The sequence below is a fragment of the Cetorhinus maximus genome, chromosome 3 (genome assembly GCF_964194155.1).
Source record: "Cetorhinus maximus chromosome 3, sCetMax3.hap1.1, whole genome shotgun sequence".
NCBI classification, from domain to species: domain Eukaryota; kingdom Metazoa; phylum Chordata; class Chondrichthyes; order Lamniformes; family Cetorhinidae; genus Cetorhinus; species Cetorhinus maximus.
The window spans coordinates 84,317,895-84,343,633 of NC_135881.1; the positions used below are offsets into that span (position 1 = coordinate 84,317,895).

At 44.1% G+C, this 25,739-nt stretch overlaps 1 protein-coding gene across 2 annotated transcripts in view; it reads right to left on the reverse strand.

Moving 5' to 3' along the window:
• Positions 1–25,739, reverse strand: part of tns3 (tensin 3) — a 493,703-nt gene that overhangs the window by 149,855 nt on the left and 318,109 nt on the right. For both annotated transcript variants that reach the window (XM_078538616.1, XM_078538617.1), the window contains exons 8-9: positions 8,268–8,318; positions 5,322–5,444 (exon numbers count right to left, since the gene is read on the reverse strand). In XM_078538616.1, the coding sequence (XP_078394742.1) occupies positions 5,322–5,444; positions 8,268–8,318 (174 nt within the window). The remainder of the gene's footprint in view (positions 1–5,321; positions 5,445–8,267; positions 8,319–25,739) is intronic.

Genomic DNA, 25,739 nt, shown 5'->3' on the forward strand with positions numbered 1-25,739 from the left:
ATTGACCTCAGCTGGTCAGTGCCAGTGTGGGAGATGGTCTGGGCACCAAGTTTCCTAACTCGGTGCCCATCCCTCTACGGTGAGCAGGGAGGTCTGAAGCGACCTCACATTGGTACAGCAGCTGCCTGTCATCTCTGCGGGCTCCTCTCAGGGCGCTCCGGATGAGGACAGCAGCTCCTCTGCCCCTCTGCCAGTGACCGTTGCATCCGATGAGGCTGTGATGACTGGGGGGGATGCCAGCTGTGGTACTGGCCGCTTCCTCCCAGTTGGGGGCAGCAGAGGCTCCACGGGCCAGAGGACAGTTACCAAGGTCATCGAGGCCAAAGGAGAGCACAGTGAGCAGGCTGTCTCAGATGCCAGTGCCATCGAGGGGACAGCACCTAGACATAGCATCCGAAAGCATAAATTTAAGGCACCTTAGGCACACCATAAGTTTCTCACTGGTGCTTTTGTGCCTCGCAATGAGGTCATGATTAGTTGGTGTGGTGTTTAACACCTTTGCCATTTTGTTTTCTTAAGTTCATTTTGTTATATCATTACATTTAAACATGTGACAATGGCCGAGGGTGGCTCTTTTCTTCTGCAGATGGATGGTTACCCATGATGTTATGAGTGAGTTGTGTCACATTGAGCTTTATTGACAAGGCCCTTAGTTAATGTTCCTATCCAGGTAGATTTAGCAGTCAGGTATCGAGTATGGAGCCTACATCCCAGGCTTTTGTTGGAGGTCCATATGTGGTCTAGCTGAAGGTTCATTGGATTAAAGCTTCCCGGGTGTCCCTACCTCCCTGGAGTATGCCCGGGTCAGCATCTACCCCTTCAGCATTTCCCTGTGCGTGATCATCCTCGGACTCACTGCTGGACTCATCGTGTGAAGCCGCAGCAACTGCGTCTTCATCTTCTTCGTCCACAGCGTCACCCCTTTCCAGCACAAAACTGTGGAGAGCACAGCATGCAACCACTATCACCGAGACACGAACTGGGAGGGTGCTGGAGTGGGCCCCCTGAGCAGTCCAGGCATCAGAAGAGCATCTTGAGGAGACCGGTGGTTCTCTCCACCACAGCCCTTGTGGAGGTGTGGCTCCTATTGTAGCGCTGCTCAGCTTCTGTTCTTGGATGGCAGAGAGGCATCACCTTCTGAGGGGATAGCCCTCGTCACCCAGCAGCCATCCATCAAGCCGGGCTGGAGCACTGAAGAGCTCCGGCATCTGGGAGTGTCTGAAGATGTAGGTGTCATGGGAGCTACCTGGGTACCTTGCACAGACTTGTAAAATCAGCATCCTATGATCACACACTATCTGCACCTTCATGGAGTGGAAGCCCTTCCTGGTGACCAAGGCACCGGGCTCACCTGCTGGCACCTTGATGGCCACATGTGCGCAGTCGATTGCACCCTGGATGCGGGAGAAGCCAGCAATGGCCGTGAAGCCTCTGGCTCGCTGTGTGTGGCTTGCCTGGTCCCAACAGTAGTGGATGAAGGTCAATGCACACCTGAACAGAGCGTCTGTAACCTGCTTGACACAAGTGTGGACAGCTGATTGGAAAACACCGCAAAGATCACCCACCGACCCCAGAGCCAGAGGCATAGAAGTTGAGGGCAGCTGTGACCTGTGGAGCCACTGGCATGGGGTGCCCACCCACACAGTTAGCGGAGATCTCAGGCCCAATGATCTGACAGATTGAATGACTGTCTTCCTTGAGAATCGGAGCCTCTTTCGGCACTGCACCTCAGACATATTGAGGTAGCTGCTTCGCCGCCTGTATACCCTGGCATCGTGATAGCGGCGTCTTCTGCGGCCTATTCTGCCTTGCACCTCCTGTTGGCCCTGCGCCACTTGTGCCTGCACTTTTCCTTCCAAAGGTGGCTCCCCTGGAGGCTGAATGTGGACTCCTGGCCTCCTCCCGCTTCTGGCCCTCCCTTCCTCCTCTGCGGAGGTGCGTCCAGCGAAGAGCACAATTCCCAGCGGAGAGCACAATTCCCATTCCCAGACTAAGGGAAGGCTTCCTGAAACATGCAGGCCCCAAAAAGGATCTTCACTGTAGAGTGCTGACCTGAAGGTTGTGAGTCCTGTCCAAGCAGCTGCTATGAGTTTTGAAGTATTTCTGCTCACATAGGCAAGTATCAGTAACTTTCCAAATTAAATATCTGACTGAGCACATTCGCGACCCCACTGGCCCCTCTTATTCCGATCATAGATGAGGTTTATACAAATGTGTCCTACCTGCCTGCCCGTTGCACCCGTGCGACGACCTGAAGATTGCATGGGCCCCGAAAAATCGTTGTCAACTGGTGCCTCAAGGGCCTTAAGTGGCCCATTAATTAATGGCGGGCGTGCATCGGATATCATTGCGCGCCCTCCCACCGAAATATTGTGATGGCACGTGGTGACGTTGGGATGCTCGCCCGATGTCACCGTGCGTCATTTTACACGTCTGCATGCGGGGCCCGCCCCTGCATGCCAACGGGAAAATTCTGCCCCAAGTCTTCTCTCATTAATTGGTCGGATATTTTGTCACTGAAGAAGAGCTGATTGCTGTTCTATGTTTTATGCAATCTTTAGAAATGAAGGGACCATACATACTACCAAAAATGTTCTTTTGTGTTTTGTTTTGAACAAGTGCAAAAGGGCAGGATGCACAGACTGTGGTTACAGATTTTTTAAATTATTATTATGAATGACCAAGATATTATATCAACAGGAAACAAAATACACTGATATTGGATGACTCAGGCAGAAATTTGTGTTTTTTATGAAATGAACAACCAATGCAGAAAGTAACTTATGAGCAAATTACATTCATCTCTTAGCCATAATGGGACTGATAAAAATACTAGCCTGCACCAGTTGTCATAAGCAACTCACTTACACAAGTAGCAAACAAGTAGCCAAAACTGTCATCACAGTACTGGTACCACAAATGGACATCAGTGCACGCGCAAAATCAATCTATCTTGAGAACTTAACTGCAAAATCAATCTATCTTGAGAAATAACCTTTTATTTCTTCTAATTATGGCCAAATTGACCAGAAATAGAAGAATGAGAGCAAAACTGCAAGCAAAATGCTAATGGTCTAAAACGTTTTTTCACTAGTTTCACAAGTTAACATGTCAGTATTGCTGAAATAAGAGACATGTCTAAGCTTTTTGTCTTGCATTCATCAAGACATTTTATAAAGTATGTGAAGAGAGTGCTGATTGGTTGGCAAGTGGCATTGCCAAGGAAAATGCACCACTGATGGTGACTGACAGTTAACTGCCAAGCATTGTTTGAAATTTAAACTAGGCAGCTTGACCTTGATTAGTCAAGGCATTGCCCTGAGGAATGAGTCAGCGAATGGCTGTCACTTATTTTGTTTAGCTGAAGACGCCATGTATGTGCATGTTCTTTCTGTCTGCAAAGAACAGGGCCCTGTGTATTAATATATAAAGCTTCCAGTACACACTAATGCACCACACTGCGAGCCCAACTGACAATCTTAAATTGATTGTCAGTGTAATTCTCAGCACACTGAGGATTATTTAGCAAATGTTAACAAATCACGAAATCGCATCTAATGTTGGACATTGTTTTGGGTTTTGCAAGCACGGGCTGGTTGGTTTTGGCCTGTACCCTGCCCTTTGCGAACAGTGGCTGGGACATGCTGTTTGATATGACCCGCAAGTCTTTGGGACGTACGGCCTACATACCTAGCATCACACTAGCTCTGAAATTCATTCACCACATTACTCATTTGTGTGATAGGCAGAATTTCTTTTTGACTTGACAGCAACATCCTGTTAGTGGCGAATACCACTCGTGTTGATACTAAACAGTAGCAGCGTGAAACAGCTAGCTTCACCTGTTGCTCAATTTTTGAGATACCTTGCCCTTCCAGGGTAATCTGAGGTAGACTGGGCACTTTCAGTGCCGAAAGTGACGGCCTTAGGCCCGTTCATGAGTTTGCATGATACACAGGGAGAAATGACCTGATTAAGGTAGCTATTAACCTGAAGGATTTCTTTGATGCGCCCTATTTCAGCATCAAGCATAGTGAGCAAATTGTTTGGGCACTTTTTACAAGGTCGCCAATAAGACCAACCTTAACATTTCTTAAGTTTCACATTTAGTAAAATGACCCATTTTAGAAAGCTTTCAAATACAATACTTTTACATCCTGGATGTATAATTCCTAACTGCACTTGGATCACTGGAGCCAAAAAAGATAAACACAACTGACTTTTGAAGGCTTTGTCTTCCTTTTCTGACTGGTGATTCATTGCTGCACAATTGCTGGCAGCTCAGCAGTACTTAATTAAAAGGTCATTATTTATGAACGTTGACATTCAATTATTTCAAATTTTAAGCTATCCTTATCCAATCTCCACACAGGTGTGCCTTCTATGATGCCAATGAGGGAAAAGAATCTGTTCGACATTTCGTGCACCTTGCCTGATGACACAGAAACTAATCATGGTGCTACCTTCACTTCCCCATCACCCAACTCGCTCGCCGTTGCCCCAGCTGAAATCAGCTAACTCAGTACAGACTAGGGATCAAACCTAGTTTAGTAAACCAAAGAATTGCTTTTATTCAATAAGTTTAGGGAAATGCTTCAATTTAAATTTGTACTAGGACTAGGTGATACATTAGGTGAAAGTGATTTGCTCTTTCATCTCTGAGACTTGGGCTTTGGAGGCAGCAAAGACTGATGAATTACACTTTCTGTCCATTTCTCTCTCTGGAATCTGTAAAGATCCAACAAGAAATAAGATCTTGCTATCTCAAATCAGTTTTTGTAGCTACAGGTCCCCAGCACAATCCTATTCACGATTTGTCGCAAACTGGTACTAAGTCTGTAATCTTACTCAAAGTGGTCACAAGAATGGCTAATATGAGAATGCAAGTGCTTTTCTCAGCTTGTAATTGAGGCAATATTTATAAAATAATGTAAAGAAAACTTAACTCTACATCTGACCATGCTGTGTCTGAGCTTGGAGTAGTTAATGTTAAAACAGCGACAACAAAAAGTCCAAAAAAATTCTATTCCCCAGTACTCTCATCCCTCAGCTAACAAGTATGACTGCAATATTGAGAGGTTGGTTTCTATTTTCAAAACAGTCATGCTTATGATCTTTGAATGATATTTCCAATTGAAAAGAAAACTGGAAATTTATTTCTGAAGCATGATAGAAAAATGTCAATTTTGAAATCAGTGAAAGCCCTTCAGGTATTCGAAAAACTTAATCAGACAAAACAAAGTTTTATAAAACAAAATGGTTACATATCAACCAAACAGACTTAAAAGTAAACGTGCAGTAATAGTGTAGAATATGCTTACTCTGCAATGGATAACCACCACATGAAGTGGGTCACTGTTTAGCCACGTCTCCATTGATTTGCATATGGTACACATTTTATCTAGTGGTGGCGCATGAAGGTCAGGCCAACCTACATCCATCACCTGAAACATGAAGCAAAATTTAGTTTTTCAACGGTTAACAACAGGCATCTGGTAAAGTACTCATTAAGATTGTGTGCCTTGTTTTAAAGCAAAACATCATTAAAATACCTAGAAAATTCAAAGATTTCAAATTAATTCAAATTAGTAAAAACAAAAGTGCATATTCATCAAATTAATCATAAAACTGGCTGTCACAGAAAAACTGGCAATATTACATGGAACATTTACAGAACATTAACACTTTTAAATATTTTGGGACAACACGAATAATACAATTAATAGAGTGCATTTTAACACGACTCGGAATACGTATAAGAGCTATTTCCAACTGTGAAGTAATAAAAGACAAAGAGATTTGCACTTATTTCTCTTAACCATTTTGCAACTAGAACCACTGTTTTCAGCAAAAACACAGCTATTTTTAGCCATTTTGAAAAAGGTTATTTATGGTATAACTCCATTTGTATTGACAGAGTTTTCCATCTAAAATGGAAAAAATGACCGTAAATTCCCAATGAAAGTAATGGGAATTCCTAAAACATGTGGTTTTAACCAACTTGATCACCCATTTAAAATACGGAAATTTCTCAAATTCCTAGAATGAAAAGGGTAAAAGTCAGTGCAACAAGGGAACTATTAAAATTATGATGAAAGGTTGAAGCTGTTGGCCTGTTACAGAAAAACAGAAAAATAAAATTTGAGGTAACTTATAGCAACGTTAAAGATTACGGAAATTAATAAAGAAATTAATCAAAAGAAGATTGTAGGGGTCAAAAATTATGAAACAATTTTCAAAATAGAAAGTTGGCACTAAAAAAGGGAATTAACACTAAGGTTAATAACCATATAGAAGATGTAACTGTGAAAGACCATTAGAGCAAATAGTATAAATAATAAGATGTATTTTGGAAGAAAGAAGGTAACTGAGTGATGTGAGAAAGCACAAATGGAAAGTTGAGGTCAGTCAAAATATAAGGTTTGCTAGGACTCGGAGGCCTTTCACATTCCTACATTTCTTGTATATTTCTTTAACAACATGATATGCATTCTCCTTCATAAGGTTAACATTTATATTTTTCCTCTTTCTTTCACCAATGAGAATGGAAACAACGAAATAACTTGAAGCATGATGTGCAGTTCCATTTTCCTCATCAATGGCAACCCATTCAACTACTGCAGGAGACATGGGCCCTTCAGAAGACATGGTCTACATCAAAAATTGCCAAAGCTAAAAATTGCAGGGTTGTAGAGGTTAAAGGGTCAAAGACTTGGTTAAAATAATACCTTGTGCATAATCAGCGTGCCCTCTTCCATGTAAAATATCATTAGAATAGGGGCCAAACTTTTCTAACCATGTTGTCTAGGACCAGCAAGTGTGGAGCACAAGGTATAAGTAGCTATACCAATATCTTCAGTGTTTAAACTTCCCCTGCGGCATCATTATATTGCGGGTGGCACATACCACAAAGAAAAGGAAGTCCAGGGGCAAAACCTTGATCTGGCTACCTTCTAATCAACTGTTACTTTATTGATTTAAGGTTTGTGCATGAGAAGCTGTGATTTCATGTTGGTGGCCTTCACATTAATTTAAAGGTGCTGTCCTCTGTAAATGAGTTTGCGGCATGGCTAGGGGAAGCAGCAGCGTCCCAAGCAGCAATCCAGGTACTGCTAACAGTCTGCTTTTCAGGGAGCTGATAGAGGGTGGCAACATTGTGGAAGCAGTCGATGAAAGTCTGGAAACACAAGTGTGGCCACTAAGAATGCCAGTTCAACTTTGGCTTATGACAAGCAAAGAGGCTTGTGTGTTTTGCCGCTGCTCTGCCTCCAAATAAGCCATATTGTGGAAGAGTTTGCCTGAGGGCTAAGTGACACAGTAACAAACAGATCTATGCTGTGAAGTGTAAAATAAACTAAGCATTCCACAACAAGTTCTAAAACTGCTAAATTATTTGTTATCCAAAATCAAATATGAAGACCTATCTTTACAATACCAGCTTGCCTGTTAAAACTGATAGAACCCGAACAGGAAGTTAGGAGTCAATAGTGCCAGATTCTACAAGGCAATTTGACCTGAATTGCATCCAGCACCATTACAAGAAATATGCACTCAAAGTTTCTGACACCCACTTTCATGCAAAGTTAGAGTGGTGCACCCTTCTCAGGCATTGTCAACTGCAGACACCAAAAATTCCATGGAGGAACATAAGAATATAGTTCTGTCCAGGAGTAAAATGGGAGCAAATTATTAGCATTCATTTTCCTTTACCTTGTCCCCATTTTGGATCAGAGCAGATGAAAAACAGCCCTAAGAAGGTTCAACATCTGAATAATGAAACCTTAAATAAAGGAACAATCATGCTACCATTATTGCTCAATAAAGTAGCAAGATTATTGGGCAAAAATATATTTTAATTAACAGTGAAGACGTTTTTATTAAACGTTTAAAGATGGAAAAAAATGTTTCTTCCCTGATGACATGTTCTTGTATTTTAACAGAGAATTAGGGCTCTACACACGCCACTTTAACAAGACTTTTATTTTTGAAGATCTGGTTTCCAAACTGTTTTTCAGCCACTAAACCATACAAAACAGCCCAAGCACTGAGAAAATGAATAAATAGAAAATTCAGCAAAGTACAGGGTTAGGTTAATCAAAAAGCATAAAGGAGGGCAGAAAAAGAGAGAAGTAATTCTATATTTTAATTAGTAAATAGCAGCATTAGTCAGTAACATGATATGGCACAGGATTGAAATTAAGGTTTTGGATGGGTTAGCCAGGGATTAGATATATGGAAAACCATGTTACTTCAAAACAATTTTGTACCTTAGAATTAAGCTTGGCAAGGTCATACCTCCTTTCGGAAAGGTTGAATACCTGCAGTGAGCAAATGGACTCAATAAGTCAAGGACAGTGATAATATTTTACCAGCACCTTTAAGCCTTAAAGCTGCCAAAAGTTCAAACGTAAAGGCCACTGAACAATGTGGTGATTTGGTAGAAAGCTCAACAAATTTATTTGTCATTCATCAAGTTCACTCTTCAAACCATTACCCTATAACTCTTTATGTCAGACCTTTCAAAATTAATGGGAACTGCTGTTAATTGAAAGGTTACCATAACCTTAATAGTTCTGGTTCAATCCATGATTTACAGTAGGATTTTTACCACAGGCATTCCCCTGGTGAACACTTTGGTAAGCCATTTACCATTACTTTAGAATTCTCCAAACCCGTTGATGAAATATGATATTTACTTCTAGACAGTTACCTTCAAATAGTCTTTATTAAACATGAGCTCTTTCATACGAGGTATCATTGTGCAGAGCTCCTAAGTCCACTGTGACCCCCAACACATTTTGCAGGTTCAGAGGTCACTTATTATGCAAGGTGGACTCTGAGCAGGATTCCCATCGCCAGAGAGAATCTAAACATTTCCCCTTGACATTCAATAGCACGACCATCATTCACTCCCCGACGATCAACATCCTGGGTTATTGTTGACTAGAAAATCAACTGGACCAGCTATATAAATACTGTGACTACAGGAGCAGGTCAGAGGCTGGGAATTCTGCAACGAGTAACTCACCTCCTGACTTCCCAAAGCCTGTCCACTATCTACAAGGCACAAATCACGAGTGTGATGGAATACTCTCCACTTGCCTGGATGAGTGCAGCTCTAACAACACTCAAGAAGCTTGACACCAGCCAAACAAAGCACCTTTCTTGATTTTCACCCCACCCACCAACTTAAACATTCACTCCTTCCACCACCGATGCACAGTAGCAGCAGTGTGTACCATTACAAGATGCACTGCAGCAACTCACAAAGGCTCTTTCGACAGCACCTTCCAAATCCACGACCTCTACCACCTGAATGGACAAGGGCAGCAGGTACATGGGAACACCACCACCTGCAAGTTCCCCTCCAAGCCACAAACGACCATCCACCAATAGAAATATATTGCCATCCCTTCATTGTCTCTGGGTTAAAATCCTGGAACTCCTTCCCTAATAACACTGTGGGCGTACCTACATCACATGGACTGCAGCAATTCAAGGCAGCTCACCACCACCTTCTCAAAGACAATTAGGGATGGAAAATAAATGCTGGCCTAGCCAGTGATACCCACATCCCAAGAAAGGAAAAAAATTTAAATAGTGAGAGCTCATCATCAGGAAAAAACAATCCCCCCACCCCAATCTTAAAGGCAATCCCTTTCTCATTGCACTGCAACTTGTTTGCTCTTATTTTACAGGCACCACATCACGTTTGCTCATCTCAACATTCCTCCAGTTTCTTGGAATCTCCAAATGTGCTCTTCCTGCTTCTTCACATTTTCATAGTGATGAAATGAAGACTGATATGTCAGTCTCTCATCGATCCTTTCCCAGGATCTTAAAACTGTGGCACTCTTTAGCCTTCATAATCTTTCACTATTCTTCCACTCCTCGGGATATTAAATCCAAGCTCGGTATCATTTGACCATTGCTGTATCATTTGTCTTACATATAGGCTGGCTGGTCAATGTGCTGGCCTCAAAATACATTTTTATTTTGAAAACTGAAGCATAGGTACAGAGTTGCCCTTATTTTGGGCATTCAAAATTTCAGTTACTGAAGAAATGGTTGATAAACAAATATTTGGAAAGCATTATGAACAAGTTTCCTTTGAATATATGTTTGGAACCCATTATTCTTTTTTAAAAATTCGTTCATGGGATTTGAGCATCACTGGCTGGGCCAGCATTTATTGCCTATTCCTAATTGCCCTTGAGAAGGTGGTGGTGAGCTGCCTTCTTGAACCGCTGCAGTCCATGTGTTGCAGGTACACGAACAGTGCTGTTATGGAGGGAGCTCGAAGATTTTGACCCAGCGACAGTGAAGTATTTCAAAGTCATGATGATGAGTGGCTTCGAGGGGAACTTCCAGGTGGCGGTGTTTCCATTTGTCTACTGCCCCTGTCCTTCTTGATGGTAGTGGTCATGGATTTGATAAATGCTGTCTAAGGAGCCTTGGTGGGTTCATGCAGTGCATCTTGTAGATGGTACACACTGCTGCCACAGTACATCAGTGGTGGAAAGAGTGAATGTTTGTGGATGTTGTGCCAATCAAACGGGCTGCTTTGTCCTGGATGGTGTCAAGCTTCTTGAGTGTTGTTGGAGCTGCACTCATCCAGGCAAGTAGAGAGTATTCACTGCTAGGGGGTAATGGTTAGATTCTCTCTTGTTGGAGATGGTCATTGTTTGGCACTTGTGTGGTGTGCATGTTACTTGCAACTTGTCAGCCAAGCCTGGACATTGTCCACATCATGCTATATTTGGACATGGACTGCTTCAGTATCTGAGAAGTCACGAATGGTGCTGAACATTGTGCAATCATCAGCGAAGACCCCCACTTCTGACCTTATGGTGGAAGGAAGGTCATTGATGAAGCAGCTGAAGATGTTTGGGTCTAAGACACCACCCTGAGGAACTCCTGTCCTCAGTGATGTACTGGAACTGAGATGATTGACCTCCAACAACCACAGCCATCTTTCTTTCTGCCAGGTATGACTCCTAGCAGCAGAGTTTTCCCCTTGATTCTCATTGGCCCCAGTTTTGCAAGGGCTGCTTGATGCCACACTTGGTCAAATGCAGCCTTGATGTCAAGGGCAGTCACTCTCACCTCACCTTGGGAGTTCAGCTCTTTTGTCCATGTTTGAACCAAGGCTGTAATGATGTCAGGAGTTGAGTGACCCTGGTGAAACACAAACTGAACGTCAGTGAGCAGGTTATTGTGAAGCAAATGCAACTTGAGAGCAGTGTTGATGACCGCTTCCATCACTTTACTGAGGATCAAGAGTAGACTGATGGGGAATAGTAATTGGCCAGGTTGGATTTGTCCTGCTTTTTGTATACAGGACATAACTGAGCAATTTACCACATCGCCAGGTAGATGCCAGTGGTGTAGCTGTACTGGAACAGCTTGGTTAAGGGCGCAGCAAGTTCTGAAGTACAAGTATTTAGTACTATTGCAGGAATGTTGTCAGGGCCCACAGCCCGTGCAGTATCCAATGCCTTCAGCCATTTCTTGATGTCATGTGGAGTGAATCGAACTGGCTGAAGACTGGCTTCTGTGATGCTGGGGACCTCCAGAGGAGGCCGACATGGGTCATCCACTCGGCACTTCTGGCTGAAGATTGTTGCAAATGCTTAAGCCTTATCTTTTGCACTGATGTACTGGGCTCCCCCATCATTGAGGATGGGGATATTTGTGGAGCCTCTGCCTCCAGTGAATTGTTTAATTGTCCACCACCATTCCCGACTGGATGCGGGAGGACTGCAGAACCTAGATCTGATCCGTTGGTTGTGGGATCGCTTAGCTCCGTCTATCACGTGCTGCTTATGCTGTTTGGCATGCAAGTAGTCCTGTGTTATAGCTTCACCAGGTTGATACCTCATTTTTAGGTATGCCTGCTGCTGCTCCTGGCATGCCTTCTTGCACTCTTCATTCAGCCAGGGTTGATCACCTGGCTTGGTGGTAATGGTAGAGTGGGGGATATGCCTGGCCATAAAGTTACAGATTGTGGTCAAGTACAATTCTGCTGCTGCTGATGGCCCACAGCGCCTCATGGATTCCCAGTCTTGAGTTGCTAGATCTGTTTGAGATCTATTCAATTAACACAGTGGTAGTGCCACACAACACGATGGAGGGTATCCTCAATATGAAGACAGGGCTTTGTCTCCACATGGACTGTGTGGTGGTCATTCCGACAAATACTGTCATGGACAAATGCAGGTGGGTGGGTGAGGATCAGGTCAAATATGTTTTTCCCTCTTGCCTCACCACCTGCCGTAAACCACCACTGCAGACCCAGTCTAGTAGCTATGTCCTTCAGGACTCGGTCAGCTCGGTTTGTAGTGGTGCTAGCGGTGGGGCAGGACATACCCAGGGATGGTGATGGTGGAGTCTGGGACATTACCTGTAAGGTATGATTCTGTGTGGATGACTGTCAGACTGTTGCTTGACTAGCCTGTGAGACAGCTCTCCCAATTTTGCACTAGCCCCCAGATGTTTGTAAGGAGGACTTTGCAGGGTCGACAGGGCTTGGTTTGCCGTTGTCGTTTCCTGTGCCTAGGTCGGTGCTGGGTGGTCTCGCCAGTTTCATCCCTTTAAAACTTCGTAGCGGTTTGATACAACCGAGTGGCTTGCTAGGCCATTTCAAAGGGCAGTAGAGTCAACCAAATTGCTGTGGGTCTGGAGTCACATATAGGCTAGACCAGATCAAGGCAATAATGTCGACAATGATGTCATGGTCATCATCAGAATTTAAATTCTAGATTTCAATTTTCTCCATCTGCCATGATAGGGTTTGAACCCAGGTCCCCAGAGTATTATGTTGGGTCTCTAGATTATTAAACCAGTGATGATATGCCTATACCAACTACTCCCCCTCTGATTTTTCAATCATATGGCGATGTACTCCCATCAAAAAACAGCTACGTATGGGCAAAATTTTCCACACTCTCCCGCAGCAGGCTTCATGGCGGGCCAGAGCAGAAAATATCGCGGGACCGGAAAAATCATTTTAACACCGTCATAAAACCAGTTTGCGATCGTCCACTCCAGACCTAAATGGTGGCATGCATCTCCCGCTACGCCATGTTGTCAACACAATTTGAATAGATTTGAATGTCATGAATGCTCATTATAAAAGGACCTTCACTGGAATCACCCCCTCTCCCCCCACACTGGATCAATAGGCCACATGGCATCCAATTAGACTGGCGTGTTTCACAACTATGTATAAGCGACACGCATCTGGCGACCTGCACTTCGTTTGTGACTACAAGGTTTGTTCGCCAACCTAGCATCGCGCAAAGCTTGCAGCACCTTGGACTCTGTGCCAGGCTTCACAGGCAGCACCTCATCACTTTCAGGGGGCTTTCAGAGGCAAGGCTCTGAACCAGATTAGTGGTAAGGCGGGGGTGAGTTGTAAAGTATAGCAGGGTGAGGGCTCAACAGGTGGTAGTGGGGGGGGCAGGGGAGAATGGGGAAGATTGCACTCAGACACATGATTGGGGGGGGGGTGTCGGGGGGAAGTGTGCTCTGGTCCACAATGGGGAGAGAGTCTCTAACAGAAGGACATAAGTGAGTTGGGGTCACAATGGGGAGTTTGCAGAGCGAAGAAGTGCTTCAGTTTGCATCACTGAGCTTGCAGAAACTGTCCTTGCCCCAGGAAAGGGAGACGGCATGTCAGTCCAACGTCAGTCATGACCAGCGCAGCATGCTTTGCACAGGTTGTGGTCATACGTTCACAGTGTTGGTCCGGGGTGGGTTCTCTGGCATAATGTTGGGTCGCAGATAGCACAGTCACAGGGGAGGCATCTACAGACTGTGGATTGGGACATGGTGTTCTCGGGGCACTCAAATGTCTCATGGTGGTGGGGGGGTGGTGAGGGAGGGTGTCTCTATATGTCGCTGTGCAATAGGCCTCAAGATAAGGAGGGGTAAGGTCCACGAGGGGCATATGCACACCCACCACAAATGATTCAGAGAGTAATACAGGGATATCCACCACCATCACAATGAGATTAACAATTACAGGACCAGGACCGAGAGTTATTGGATGGGGGGAAACCTGAACATTACACTCCTCCAGGATTTTGGGAGGGGTTTCCACAGTCACACATGAAGGGTTCAAGTTGGTCTGGTAGTGAAAGCTCAGCACCACCATCTTGAAACCTGAAGTGATGAAAACTGGTGGACAGCGCTCTGAGAACCTCAAGGAGGCGTGCAGCACTGCACTAGGGGGCCGATTGAAGGGACACCCAACTAAACAGTGTATTACCAAATGGGGAGAGATGCACAGTTGAGAAAGATTAGGAGCCTGTCAATGACAAAGCAGGGAATCAGGAGAGTTAAGCAATCAAGCAATGAAGCTCATTCATGCAAGACTAATGCTGAATCCTGTCACTAATTGATCTCCATGTAATATGCCCTTGTTTAAAGCATGGAAATTTCCCAGAGCAAGAACTAGGTCAAGAGCAATTGGGCGACTGGACAAGCTGCAGTTATGTGTTAAAAGGAGGAGCTCAGAATCTTGGCACTGGCAGGTTCAAATATGGAAACCCTCAGCACGCCCCCCCACGTGAAATAATCTCAGTCCCTCACTAAACATTTGTATTCCAACAAGTGCAGTCTTACAAGCAGCACACCCAAGAGCCTGGCCAGAGCAATCTCTTTGCAGTCAGTCAGGTGAAGGAGGATGAAGCATAGTGTGATCTTTGAAATGGGCATTATGCTGTCTCTGATATCATTGGTGAATAGGTGCCGATACTGGAACCCAAGTCCTTGAGCCCAGAGTTACTCATTAGTAATGGGCAGAAATAGCACCTTTGGCAGCTGATGCTGACTCATGTCTTCTTCACATTGTTCCTGCAGAGAGGAGACCTTCAGGAAGATGGAGGCTGCATTTTTGCTGCCTGCATAATTGCATACAGACAGCAGAGAAGGCAGAGAAGATTGCGACTGTGGCACCAGGCTCGCCAAAGGGAGGAGCTTCACCCTGATGCGCAATGGGAAACAGGACCCCCTTTGGACAGAGGGGATGAGGCTCAGGGAAACGTTGCACTTAGATGCCTACCAAGAACGTGGCCGGGGTTTTCCATGCCTGCTGGCATTGGGTGTGTTTGGTGCCGTGAGTGGACAATTTGGTGTGATCGGTTTCATGATGGCGTGAAACCAGTTCATAATCGTCCACTCAGCCCAACAACAGTGGGCCGCGTTTCCCGCCATCGGATGTCGGGGACCTCATTGTAATACATCTGCATATCATCATTAAGTCAGCCCGCTCGAATCAACCTGGACTGGATCGTCCATCCACATCGGTGGGAAAGCACATGTTTCACAGCAGTACATAAAAAGTGTGCACTTGGTGGGCTGCACTTTGAGGGGAACTCGGAGGTTTGCTCCCCCATCCGCCCCATCCCTCCCCCATTGCTGGCACAGGCTGCAAAGTCATGAGCGTTTTAGTAGACTGCAGAACAGTTGGACGACTGCACATGTTGTACAATCTCTTCGCCTAAGCTGGCCATGGAGCAGTCACTGGTGGAGGCGCGCACAACCCCTTGCAATATCATCATCCCAGTTTGAACCAGTCTCCCCCATGGTTCAAGCTGACAGTGCAGCCTTGCATTGCAGGTTAGGAGAATGCCTGTGCCCACAGCATGCAGAGCAATGGGCAAGATTGCCACTAATCAGTCGAGGGTAGGGCTACGGGCAGCCATGCAGCGCACTCATCTCTGGCCATCCAAGTGGTGCGTTAAGGGGCTTTCACGTTTAACCAGGACAGGTTCTTAGTACACCTATTCTAACCATGCGTCTCTCTCTTTCATCCTGCAGGAGGAGTACATCAGGATCATGAAGCCTGGTGAACAGCTGTATGCCTGATGGCCTACAGAGAGTGAAGACGACAGAGGAGAGAGTGACTGAGGCTCCTGGTTGCAGAGGGGCAGATTCAGCAATCTCATGAAGAAGGGGAGGCTGGGGCTCCCGCACACGCTGCTCAAGAGCCAGAGCCACAGTGAGCCGTCACTGGTCGGTGCCTGGCTAGACCCAGGGTCTATAGGGACCGCCTTTCATTCCTGCAGATGACTGAGAACCAGTGTCGCCGAAGACTGTGCATGTCTAGGGAATGGTCACTCACATCTGCCAGCTACTGCAGGATTTGGCCACGGAGACATGGAGGGCATCCACTGCCAGTGGTTGTGAAAGTGACCGCAGAGAAAAATTTCTATGCCAGTGGCACCTTTCAGGGCTCCACAGGTGGCCTCTGTGGGATATCACAAGCCTCCACCCACAAATGCATCCATGAGGTCATGGATGCCATCTTTGCGAAGTCACACAACTTTGTGCATTTCACCCAGGACCAGGACATGCCAGGATGCAAGAGCGATTGGATTTGCCCAGAGCTCGGCTTTCCCGCAGGTTCATGGTGCGATCAACTGCACTCATGTGGCACTCAGATCTCCATCACAACATGCGGTGAACAACATCAACCGCAAGAGGTTCCACTCACTGAATGTGCAGCTGGTGTGCGACCACCAGAAACACATCATGCAGGTGTGCGCACAGTTTCTAGGGAATGTGCATAACTCTTACATCATCAGTCGGTCACAGAACCCTGCAGTCTTCCAAGGTCCACGGAGGCTGCAGGGTTGGCTCCTCAGGTACAAGGGCTACCCGTAGAGGACGTAGCTGATGACACCCATGCGGCAGCCTCAGACCGCAGCAGAGCGATGCTATAATGAGGATCATGCAGCAGCTCGCAACTTGATGGTGCAGACCATGGGGATGCTGAAGATGAAGTTCTGGTGCCTGGACCGGTCTGGTGGAGCCCTGCAATACAGTCCACAGAGGGTGTCACGCATCATCGTCGTCTGCTGTGCCCTTTATAACCTGGCGCTGAAATGGGGAGATGAGCTGGCTGAGGAGGAGATGGAGGAGCTGGAGAGACATAGCCTCTGCGAATGTCTGGCTCCTGTCTGGCTGAGGGGAGCTCACTTGCGCTCCGTGATCAGGGTCATATCATAGAGACACAGCCATGAAACTTTAGAAGCATCTGATCCTTTGTCCACCTTCAGCACCTGAGCCCTTCAGAAGCACAGTATCAGTGGTCACAGATGCTGAAGAGATGGTTGCCAGATTCACCTTAAAGATGTTGATGAGAGCACACAGAGAGAATGACAGAACTCTGTGGCACCTGCCCACTACATTCTGGCAGCAATGACCAGCACCGCCGAGGTGCAGGCATCAGTAATGTTTCCAGGGAGTGTGTGGCTGAACCATCACTGTGGTCTGAAGGCTGCACAGAGCACAGGGAAAAGGCCTGGACTGAGGCACCTTTTATCTTGTGCAGAAAAGTTTCACATCTGAGTGACAAGAACACTGCTCATCAGAACAAGGAACCATAGGCAGGGAGACATTCTTAGAAGTTTATTGACAATAGTGAACAGTGTGTACAAGTGATTGACACCAGTGCCCAGGCTGTGTAACTAATTCTCCTTAACTTTCCTAACCCTGCCGCTATGTCTTGCTGCTCCCTGGACATCGAGCGGAGGTGGAGGCAGCCTGCTGACTGCAACGCTCTGGAGGGCCCCGGCCTGCTTTTGGGGTCCTGCTGTGTGGCAGTGGCACACTCCTCAGCCTGTGGAGCTGGACCTGCTAAGGTCACAGGAAGAGGGGAGTTGGATGGGCCGGACGCTCCTGGAGTCACCTGGATGGATGGCCCTGGGATGTTCACCTGCTGATCTTCCTCCCTATGGGTGCCGGAGGGCCCCAGGCTGACTCCGTGAGCGGAAGGGGTAGCTGAAGTGATATCGAACTGCCCAGCACCCCTCTCGCGTACACACTGTTGGAGATCAACTATGGCATCAGTAATGGAGTTGAGCCCGCTCAGTAGTGCAGAACCAATGTTCTAGACCAAGGTCTCCATGGCTGCCACCATCCTACCAGTATTGACCTCTGTGGAATGTTATCCTGTGAATGCCTGAGGGGCTTGTGAGTGTGAGCTGAGAGTGATGAGCTGGTTGACTTACCCTGGGGAACAGATGAGATTACTCATCCTCTTTCTTCACTGAAACTAAAACAAAAATACCTGGAAAAACTCTGCAGGTCTGACAGCATCTGCGGAGAGGAATACAGTTAACATTTCAAGTCTGTATGACTCTTCACCAGAACTAAGGAAAAATAGAAAAGAGGTGAAATATAAGATGGTTTAAGGGGGGGTGGGACAGGAAGAGCTGGATAGAGGGCCAGTGATAGGTGGAGATTGCCAAAAGATGTCATAGACAAAAGGACAAAGAGGTGTTGACGGTGGTGATATTAGCTAAGAAATGTGCTGATGGTGAAATTAAGGGTAGAAAGCAGGACGAGCAAGGGACAGATAGCCTTAGTGGGGGTGGGGTGGGGGGAAGGGATCGAAATAGGTTAAAAGGTAGAGATAAAACAATGGGTGGAAATACATTTTAAAATAATGGAAATAGGTGGGCAAAGAAAAATATATATATAAATTATTGGAAAAGGGGGGATTGGAAAGGGGGTGGGGATGGAGGAGAGAGTTCATGATCTAAAGTTGTTAAACTCAATATTCAGTCCGGAAGGCTGTAAAGTACCTAGTCGGAAGATGAGGTGCTGTTCCTCCAGTTGGCGTTGAGCTTCACTGGAACATTGCAGCAGGCCAAGGACGGACATGTGGGCATGAGAGCAGGGTGGTGTGTTGAAATGGCAAGCGACAGGGAGGTCTGGGTCATGCTTGTGGACAGACCAAAGCAAAGCAGTCACCCAGTCTGCGTTTGGTCTCTCCAATGTAGAGGAAACTGCATTGGGAGCACCGAGTTTCTTCACTGGATGGCTGACCCCTTCTGTGCAGCGTTGGTGCTCACTGCCATGGACACTGCCTCCTGGGCAGCAGCTAAAAGGCTCATGGACCTCTGCCGACCATCACAGGGGTAGAGGGCCACTCAGTGGGCCTCCACGGCATCCAGAAGGCAGCCCAGTGAGGCGTCATTAAACTTAGGCACTGCAGACTTATCAGCTTTGGGGGCCATCTCTTTCCTGGAGCAGTCGTGGGATGAAGACATTGAGAAAGCTGTGCCTGGGTGCGGTTTAAATATGGTACCCAGTGCAATGATCCACTGAGGTCTCGGCGGGGCGGGCAAATCACAGACTGCCCGCCTGTGATACAACATGTTTCCTGTTTATGCATATTTAATAAGCCGTGAAGCGGACAATATGGAGCGAAAACCTCCCTTTGCGGCACGCGGGAAACATGCTTTTTCCTGCCCGCCACTGCACTTAGGAGGTGGAAGTCCCGCTCATAGTGTCACAAAGCATGGTGCCTTTGAAACGGAAAATACCTCAAGGCAACACCCAAAGGCTTAACAGGTACTGCTGACAGTTGAGTTTTCAATGTAACAACTGTCAGACATGCCAAATGGGATAAAACACAGAAATGATTCTTGTTTGCTGAAGCTGTTACTTTTATTACATACTGGAACCACTATTAGTTTTCAAGGACTTATGTAACTCAGTTGCCAATTTCTTTGAACCTGAGAGTCTGGACAAGCCAGCAAAATAAATATTAAATCAAACAAAGTATACTTTAGTTTGGATTTGTGGCTAAAGAGAGCAAGACTTATTTTTTGACAGCTGTATTCAATTAGTCCCTTTTAGAAAATTTTCTCTAAACAGGAAGCCCATTATAGAACAAATAAGCTGCACAGGACTTTTCTGGCAAAACACTAGGCATACTGTGTTAATCACATGGTTTTAGCACTTCACAATTCGTAAAAGAAAAGTAAATCATTTGCTCTGCTAAAGGTTTACATTTAAATTGTGAACTTACTCAATATTCTTCCAACAACTTTTGTAAAATATCCTGCTGCATTAAGAACAGTACATAGTGTAATTGGAAACAATCAATTTTTTAATATATATATCATATAATATGTGTAATGTATATATTTTATTTCTGTGAAGCAGTAACATATCATTACTATAAAATTGTGTGCATATAGTGAATGTCAGCTTGAAAATACGTAATTGTTGCAGCCCATTTTGTATAATGTTAAGAAAGCTGTAAAGCATCCAATGAAATAATTAACATTAACAGAGAGTATCTTCAATATGAGTAACCATGGACAATGCAGAGCAGAGCAAGAACTTGGACTGAATTTGTGAACTTTAAATCTGGATTTACATAATCCAAAACTGTTTGATGGATCTTTTAAAACTTTTACTATGGGGACTGTAACCAATTATAGCATCAGCTGGTGTGCTGTACAAGATTGCAGCAGCATTACTTCAGCCCTCTTGTAGGAATATCCTGTTATACATGAAAGTTTGATATAGATTTTACCACTAACCAGCCAAATTGTAAGACACAGCAGAAACATATTGCACATATGGATCACCATTTAATGGCATCAGTTAGTACCTGACCACTTAACATTACAGACACTAATTGGAAATTCAGTTAAACTCTTTTTCTAAGGTTGTCCAATTACCTAATGGGCAAAGGCATCACCTAGTGTGCCAGTAATCATACTGACAAGGATGTCTTCAAATTCAGTTTCTAATCTGTCCTGAAATGGTTTCTCTCCGTTCGGACCAAGGTTTGAGGTATTACATTTAGCATGAGTACCCGTGGACTAAGAAAGAGAAGGAAGCAACAGCCAAGCTCTCAAACAACTCCTGTTGAAAAATGCTTGTGTGTGGGTATTGTTTGAAGACAAAACAAGCTTATTGTGATAAAAACAAAAATACCTGGAAAAACTCAGCAGGTCTGGCAACATCTGCGGAGAGGAACACAGTTAACATTCCGAGTCCGCATGACTCTTCAACAGAACGAAGGAAAAATAGAAAAGAGGTGAAATATAAGCGTGTTTAAGGGAGGTTGGGACAAGGAGAGCTGGATAGAGGTCCAGTGATAGGTGGAGATAACCAAAAGATGTCATAGACAAAAGGACAAAGAGGTGTTGAAGGTGGTGATATTATCTAAAGGAATGTGCTAATTAAGGGTAGAATTAGCACATTCCTTTAGATAATATCACCACCTTCAACACCTCTTTGTCCTGTTGTCTATGACATCTTTTGGTTATCTCCACCTATGACAGGCCCTCTATCCAGCTCTCCTTGTCCCACCCTCCCTTAAACCAGCTTATATATCACCTCTTTTCTAATTTTCCTTAATTCTGTTGAAGAGTCATGCAGACTCGAAACGTTAACTGTGTTCCTCTCCGCAGATGCTGCCAGACCTGCTGAGTTTTTCCAGGTATTTTTGTTTTTGTTTTGGATTTCCAGCATCCGCAGATTTTTGCTTTTAAGCCTACTGTGATACCTTTCATGTCCGAACAGCCTACATACACTCATTTTCTAGGCATATGCATTTACAATGGTCACTTATGCAATTCACCAAAAGGTTGGCAGTGGCTACAGAATCTTAGTCCAACAGGGGTCATCACCTTCCAGGAACAGTGAGAAAAGCAGGATGGTTAGAGACAACTATTTTCAATAGAAAATCTCAAATATGGACAATTAGAAATGGTATCTGTATCCAGAAGTAAGTTTTCCTAAATATAAAAAGTTCTCTGTTCAATTATGGACAACTGAGGATTCTCAAAAGGAACATTGACTTAAGTGCCAATATTTAGTCATTTATAACATCCAACCATGTGTTCTCAAATATGATTTTATAAAAGCAATACTAGTTTGTACAAGGAAATATCAGGACTAGAAAAGGCCATTTTGGTTACCCAGCTAGCGTCAGTGTGGATCATGGCTACAGTAGCTACTGACATTTGTTTCTGGCATAATTGAATTAAGTTGTTGAGATCACCACTGGATGGAATGCTAATTGATTCCCACACTTTGGAGCAATGGGAAGTGAGTACAAAACGCTGGCATGCAAGTTGCTTGTTACTTGCAGGGTGATTTGAAAGACACATTGTAGAATCCCTTATATTCTGTGTTAGAACTTATTTCTTAAAATAATAAAACAATTAGACTAAAGTTGGACTTCAGCTTGAGAAACAGCATTAGTCAACACGACTTCATCACAGTTGAAACAGATGGGCTTAGTGCAATCCTTTATATTCTGTAACCTTTTAAACAGAACAGAAGAAGTGAAGGGCAAGAAAAGGCCATTTGACCCATTTAGGCACATGCCTCCAGTACCCTAAAAGCCCCCCAAGTTGCATGGAATTGAAATTCGAATGACCTGACTATTTTCATCTCTCCCCATATTCAACTCATGTTCAAACCAGACCATCCGTTAAGTGCAGCACACAAACCGCACTTTCTTGTTCTGGCATAAGGCGTTGCTTCATTCCACACGTCTGAGTGTGCTTTGGAAGGATGATTTGAATTTTGCAGCTATTTAAGAATTTACCTTTCTCGCCCTCAAACAAAAACCCGCTTTTCTGCTCTGGCGCAAACTATGCTGATCACCATGGTCAAAATATTAAATGCAAAATACTGCGGATGCTGCAATTCTGAAACTAAAACAGAAAATGCTAGAAACACTCAGCTGGAAAAACCTGCTGAGTTTTTCCAGTGTTTCCTGTTTTTATTATGGTCAAAATATTGATGCTTGTTTTTAATAACGGATATATTCTCAAAAAGCTGGAAGTACTTCCTCAAATATGTGGCTTGGGATATTTCAATGTGATTGGTACTTGTAACAAGTATCAGAATATACATTGATGTTACTCAAGTCAGTATTTTTATGCAGTCGAGATAAATGTATTCCACTTTGTTCAAGAAAAAGATTTTTCTTAACTTTTTTTTCACTTTTTAAAACTGTTCTTTTATAATTCATCTGCTTAAGGTAGGTGATGGGTTAGTTTAATCATTATTACTGGTTTCATATGCTGTAATACATTATAACGTTACATGGCATCCAATTCACATAGCAATGAGAAATTGTTCTGAGAGTCAAAGGAGTTGGCTCACTAATAGTACTGCGCAAAGGACTGATATAATGGTGAAATCAGTTCATGATTCCCTACATGGAGAGTTCTTAATCATGATCATACCCATCAGTGAAGATGCATCAATATTTTTGCTTTCAGTATGCCTTCCAATAGATTACCCACAATAAATTATGGTGCACACTGAACTGTAATTTTTCAGTGATCCCTCTTCCCTTTTTGTCAAAAAAAACTCTGGCCTCTCTCTATTTTTTCCCTATGTAACTCCCTGCCCCCTCCAAATTAATCTCATCCATGAGAACTAATCCCTCAACCCTATTCCTACTAAACTACTCATAAACCAATCATCCTCTAACTGTCCTCTGACTAATATTATAAATAGTTTCCTCTTCATAGGCTCTGTTCCCTTGCCACCAACTCCATCCTCCTCCCTGGTCACAGATTCAAGCTAGTTTTATCCTTAGTTGAATTGCTGATACCATATCCTTTCCATCATAAAACGTGCCTACTTTCATGCTTATAACATCCCCACTTCATTCTCAGCCAAGCCAAACAGTGCCAAACAGAGCCCGGCAGAGCCAAACAGAGTTTAACAGAGCAAAACAGAGCCTGGAGTGGCCAAACAGAAACAAACAGTGCCAAACAGAGCCATACAGAGCCAAGCAGAGCCAAAAAGCTAAAAAGAGCCTGGCTGAGCCAAAAAGAGCCAAACAGAAGCCTTCAGCTATGCTTTTGTTACTTCCAGACTTAATTACTTCAATGTACGCCTGGCAGGGTTCCGATTCTCCATAAACTTCAGTCTAGTGCCAACAGCGACTAAGTTGGTAGCTCTTGTCTCTGAGCTAGATGTTGTGGGTTCGAATCCCACTCTTGAGACCTGAGCACAAAACCTAAGTCAACTATCCAATGTGCTGCACTGTTGCAGGTGCCATCTTTAGGATGAAACATTAAACACCTCAAAGGTGTACATAAAAGATTTCATGGCATCACTTTGAAGATGACCAGAGGAGCTCTTCCCAATGCCCTGACCAATATTTATTCTCTAGAACAACAAAGAGGTTATCTGGTAATTATCACACTGCTGTTTGTGGAATCTTACTATGTAAGTGTTGCCATATTTCCTACTTTAAAACAGTGGCGAGACTTCAAAAACAGCTGTAAAACTTTGGGACATCCTGAAGTTGGAAAAAAGGCACTATAGAAATGCAATTCTTTCTTCCTATCCCCAATTTCTATCCTATCCCATGCCCATCACCTTTGACACCAGCCCAAGTGTTTTAATATAGGGTAATTACTGAAGAGCATTAGTGGTTACTATCCTTGCGTCATTACCAAGGTTGTGTCAGTGGATTTTCGGAACTTCAGTTTCAAAGCACTTAATGTTTTGAACCTCTAATACATCTTGCAAGTCTTAGTTTGGTCAAGCATCTACAGTACCAGGATTTTGTGTAAGATTTGATGTTTACAGAGTGCTCTGCAAGCCCAAACTGATTAACCACCCGGTGAATTAGAAATAGACAAAAGGATCTGGAATACTAGTCTGCGTTAAATACTTCTTCATTCTTTGAACTCAAGTTGTGACAAAGGAAGATTAAAAGTTTTTCTTTCACAACTAATCATTAGCTGTCAGGGTCATGGTCAAAGACACAAAGGGTATCTGTCCAATTTATTAATTTAATTTGTAATATTTGAAGAATAAAGTAGCACTGCCATAATGATGAGAAGCTTCCTTCCTGGTGGAATGGCCAACATAGACATTTGTCATCTACAATACTTGCCAAGCAATCCACAGAAATGGAAACCAAGAAAACCCTTTTGATCAGTATCTACATATACATGCATTTCATAAACATAGCCAGGCAGAAGCAAAATCATGTCGCCTTGGAGCAATGAATTTATCCTTGAATTCAGTCACTTTAACCTAGCTAAAGAATGTTAAAATCTTATACCTGCATCCACTTCATGTCTGTCACATGTTTTAGAGATTAGACAGAGTTAATAAAGAAAGACAGTCAGCCTTCAGTCAATGTTATTTCAACTAATCATTAAAAAAATACTGAATTTTGAAACCAATTAATGATCTCCCCTGTGTTTTCTGACAATTAGAGGTATGGTGGTCATGGCTAATAATCATTTGTGTCTGTAACAGGGATTCTAATTTCTAACATGCACAAGAAGGGGAGAGATGCACACAAACACATAGAAATATAAAACAAGGCATAGGGTTTCTTTCCTCATTCTAATTCAATTTACTTTTGAATATCAAGAACAAATTGAATGTCGAAAACAGGTAAGGTCTCTGAAAGAAATGGATGGAGAAGGATGGGAGGAGGATGGAGGGGGAGGGCATGAGGAAACTCATTTGAGGGGGAAGATGTCTCTGATTTCTTATCAACTGCTCTGAGGCGGGGGGGAGGGGGGTGGGCTGGAGCAGCTGAGTCTGAATGGAGGGTGAGAGGAAAGGTGACTAACAGGAGACCTGGGGCATGTGGAAGATACACAGGTTGAATGGGTATCCAAAGGGGAAGAATTAGTGCTGCAAGCAAGGGTGAAATAAAAAGGGAAATAGGTTATGGGAAGGGGAAGGGACTAAATGGGATCAAGATAGGTGGATATGAAGCTCAAGTGATTGGGGGAGATGGTGGTGAGGTAACTACTGAGAGCCATACTTTCCCCACACTCCCATCCAAATAGTTATTGTTGTCCCATCATTTCTACCACCACCGACTACCTCAAATCCAAAAGGAAGAAAAAGGCAGAGAGAAATGGAAAAAACAGAATTAAGGTGAGAGCAGATGCAGAGGAGAGAATGAGAGAGTATCATAA